Source organism: Quercus lobata, chromosome 6 (genome assembly GCF_001633185.2).
Source record: "Quercus lobata isolate SW786 chromosome 6, ValleyOak3.0 Primary Assembly, whole genome shotgun sequence".
Taxonomy (NCBI): Eukaryota; Viridiplantae; Streptophyta; class Magnoliopsida; order Fagales; family Fagaceae; genus Quercus; species Quercus lobata.
Window position 1 is genome coordinate 22,656,743 of NC_044909.1, and position 4,036 is coordinate 22,660,778.

Consider the following 4,036-nt stretch of genomic DNA (forward strand, 5'->3'; position numbering starts at 1 on the left):
TATTAAAAACCGATTGATGTTTTGGTCTAATGATAAAGAGGACAATCACCAGAAGCGGATGCCATAGATCAAAACTCTTTAATAATAATAATAAAAATAAAAAAAAAAGGTTAAATGTATTCGAGACAATACTTTAGTGTTATAATAAAATAAAATAAAATAAAAAAGGGTAATTAGCCCCCGAAAAAAAAATTGTACGTGGGCTTAAATGACTAAATGTGGACTTTCTAGTTTCTCTGTACGGTCCAATTAGGGGGTTTAAAAGGTCAATAATAAAGAGACCAGCTTAAACCAAGTTACGAGTTAAAAGTTAGGGTTGGACTAATGGTAAAAAAAAAAAAAAAAAGAAGCAAAATTTTTATTTATTTTGGTAAAAGGAGAAGCAAGCAAATTGATAATAATAAAAAATAAAAAATAAAAATAAAAAACACAAAAACCCTTAAACCCTAGAACCTACTCATGTGCTGTGACTTATTCTAGACCCTTCTCTTCCCTTTAAAAGACTCGTACTCTTTTCCCCACTTTCTCTCAAAACCCCATCGTTTTTTTCTTCTTCTTCTCTCTTTCTCACAGTCTCAGACTCTCTCTCTTTGTTTTCTGTTTCAGCCATGTACCGCTTTGCCTCAAGTCTCGCCTCTAAAGCTCGGTACGTCCCATTTCCTTTATTTCCCATCTGGGTTTTTCTTATTCTTCTCTTTTTCCAGAGAAAATGTTGGAAAATCGTCAGTAAAAGGCAATTAGTTTAAAAAGTTAACAACTTTGATTTCTGATTTCGTTTTTTTGTTCATGATTTATAGTTTAGACCTAGTAAAAGTTATTGCTTTTGTGGTTTTTCATTTTTTTTTTCTCTTTTTTGGGTGCCTTTTGGTTTTGCAGGCTTGCTAGGAACACAACCCAGCAGGTGAGAGAATCAGTGGTTGTATAAAGTTTGAAACTTGCTATGATTATCTGTGTTGGTTATTGTTTGTATTGATTTGTGTTGTGTTTTGTTTGTGTGTTGGTGATTTAGATTGGTAGTAGATTGAGTTCTAGTAGAAACTATGCCGCCAAAGATATAAGATTTGGGGTGGAGGCCCGGGCTCTGATGCTAAAGGGTGTGGAGGAGCTTGCTGATGCTGTTAAGGTCACCATGGGTCCTAAGGTATTTAAAAGCTACCTTCTTTTTTGCTGAATTAAACTATTAAACTACCTAATTAAACCATTCATCAATTGATCTTTCCAACACTTGCTTTCTATGCAACTCATATTTCAGTAAGAAGTTTGATTAGCATTGATGTTTCTGCTGAGTTTAGGCCCAAAAAACAATCTTTTATAATGAATGTACTTCCTTGGTGGAGCTTGATGTATAGATATCTGGGTTTGTGCTTATTATTAAATTGCTTATTGCTTGAGTGCTGAAGATATCTGTGATCTTACTTTTTGTGTGTGAGTGAGAGTGCGAGGGCAATGTTTTGAATAATTCTGACTTTTAGAAGGAGTGGGGAGGGGAACACTTGAGCATTGAAAATATACAGATCCTTTTAAAATGTACGGAAATTGCTGGAAATATCATGCTTCCTATCTAATAAAAGAAAACTAGGGAAAGAAAGTTAGAAATCTAAAGATGCAGTGTTTGAAGTTCGCTGTATTTGCTTTCTTCAATAGCTGATTTTGAATCAGCTTGTTGCTTTGTTTAAAAAAAAAAAAAAAATTCCTAATGTTGGACCAGTTTATATGGTTAATAATTGTTAATGTTGGTATTTTGCTATTTTAGGGACGTAATGTGGTAATCGAACAAAGTTGGGGTGCCCCAAAAGTGACAAAAGATGGTGTCACTGTAGCAAAGAGCATTGAATTCAAGGACAAAGTCAAGAATATTGGTGCTAGCCTTGTGAAGCAGGTTGCAAGTGCCACCAATGATGCAGCAGGGGATGGTAAGATCTTCTTTCCATGAAAGGGGTGTAATGGAACCTCAAATAATTTTACTTAGTAACTCTGACACCATGTTTAGCTGAACAACTGAGAATTTTTCAATGTGTTTGCAGGGACCACGTGTGCCACAGTACTTACACGGGCAATATTTACCGAAGGGTGCAAATCCGTTGCCGCAGGGATGAATGCAATGGACCTAAGACGTGGTATTAGCATGGCGGTTGATTCTGTTGTTAATCATTTGAAGAGTAGTGCACGAAAGATCAGCAAAAGTGACGAAATAGCACAGGTGTGTTATCTGCTTTCTTGTAATTCAGCTTGACTTGTTGCTGGGGGTTTATGATTGTTGTGGGAGTTTTAATCCAGGTGTCTGATATATATGATAATTTGACAGGTTGGGACAATATCTGCAAATGGAGAGAGAGAAATTGGTGAGTTGATTGCAAGGGCAATGGAGAGAGTTGGCAAAGAGGGAGTAATCACAATTCAAGTAAGTAACTTACCTATTGATACATTGTCTTTTCTCACTGTCACTGCCAAATCCTCCATACCCAACCCACTCCCCCTGCCTGGTGGCTGTTTCCAAAAGTTCCCTGAAACATGGATTGTACTTTCTTTAATTGTTGCAGGATGGAAAAACATTGTACAATGAGTTGGAAGTTGTTGAGGGCATGAAGCTTGAACGGGGTTACATATCCCCTTACTTCATTACTAACCAGAAAAACCAGAAATGTGTAAGTTTATTACTTTTCGGGAAACAACTACCTGGTATATATATCGTGAAAGCTCTGATGGCATGCTTTTGACTGGAAAATGTGAAACAGCTTTAAGTCACAAGTGGTCCAAGTTGTTTTTGTCTTCATATTTTTTAAAGACCTTTATGTTTGTTCAATTCACAATGTCCATGTCTATGTGCTGACAGGAACTGGAAGACCCTCTCATTCTAATCCATGAGAAGAAAATCTCAAGTTTAAATGCCATCATTAAAGTATTAGAACTGGCTTTGAAGGTGAGGCAACTATTGGTAAATCAATTTTATTTGGTTTCGCCTTTTACTGTTGTGTTCTTCTCACTTTTTTCCCCCTCTTTCCAGAGACAAAGGCCATTACTAATTGTTTCAGAAGACGTGGAAAGTGAGGCTTTGGCAACTCTCATTCTCAATAAGCTTCGTGCTGGAATCAAGGTTGACTTTCTATTTATTGTGGTTGGCAGTATTACTTGTTTCTTGTATTACTCTTTATACTATGGTGGCAGTATTTCTTTTTATACTATGATGTCATTATTTACCAACTGAAGTGACTGCATTTCTACAGGTTTGTGCTATCAAAGCCCCTGGTTTTGGTGAAAACAGGAAGTCCAATCTGCAGGATCTTGCCATTCTTACAGGAGGCGAAGTAAGTGTACTGTCTTGTATAAGTTTGAACCTCTGAATTCATGCTCCTGCTTGACCCTGATATCCTGATGTATGTCACTTTTATATTTAGCTTATTACTGAAGAGCTTGGCATGAATCTTGAAAAAGTGGATCTGGATATGCTTGGCTCATGCAAAAAGGTAAGCTTGATTATCACTTGAAGTTTATTTGTATTCAGTGTTTTGAATGGATTTTTGCACTCAAAGCTCAGGGTTTCCCCCCTTTTCCTAACCCTTAGTATATAATATGATGGTTTTCAGAGCATGATTAATGGTTTTTGTTTTAGGTTACAATATCAAAGGATGACACTGTTATTCTTGATGGTGCTGGGGACAAGAAGGCTCTTGAGGAAAGATGTGAACAGGTCTGTCTTGCTACCTCCTAGATTGTGTTTAACCACCTTTTTGCATTATTTGATATTTGAACTGTCAATGATGTTGCCGTTTTCTCATTAAAACATAATTAGATCTCGTCAGATCCTAACTTGATTAATAATGCTAATAATTTTGATAATAGATCCGGTCCGCAATTGAAAATAGCACTTCTGATTATGACAAAGAAAAGTTACAAGAGAGATTGGGAAAGCTTTCTGGTGGTGTAGCAGTTTTGAAGGTCTGGTCAAACTAGCTTTATCTATATCTTTTGTTGTCCTTGCAACTTGGGGAGTTGTATGGTGAACAAAACAGTGGTTAAAATTTTCTTTATTTGCAGA

General features: G+C 36.4%; 1 protein-coding gene across 1 annotated transcript; it reads left to right on the forward strand.

The window, feature by feature from the left end:
- The first annotated feature begins 467 nt into the window (after nucleotides 1-467).
- Nucleotides 468-3,966, forward strand: LOC115993734 (chaperonin CPN60-2, mitochondrial-like). The gene is made up of 13 exons (XM_031117701.1): nucleotides 468-646; nucleotides 877-901; nucleotides 1,010-1,141; nucleotides 1,754-1,913; nucleotides 2,025-2,200; nucleotides 2,306-2,401; nucleotides 2,541-2,645; nucleotides 2,834-2,920; nucleotides 3,005-3,094; nucleotides 3,225-3,305; nucleotides 3,396-3,464; nucleotides 3,611-3,688; nucleotides 3,841-3,966. Exons 1-13 carry the CDS (start codon nucleotides 609-611, stop codon nucleotides 3,949-3,951), a joined length of 1,248 nt encoding a protein of 415 aa, XP_030973561.1. The 5' UTR covers nucleotides 468-608; the 3' UTR covers nucleotides 3,952-3,966.
- The last annotated feature ends 70 nt before the right edge of the window (nucleotides 3,967-4,036 follow it).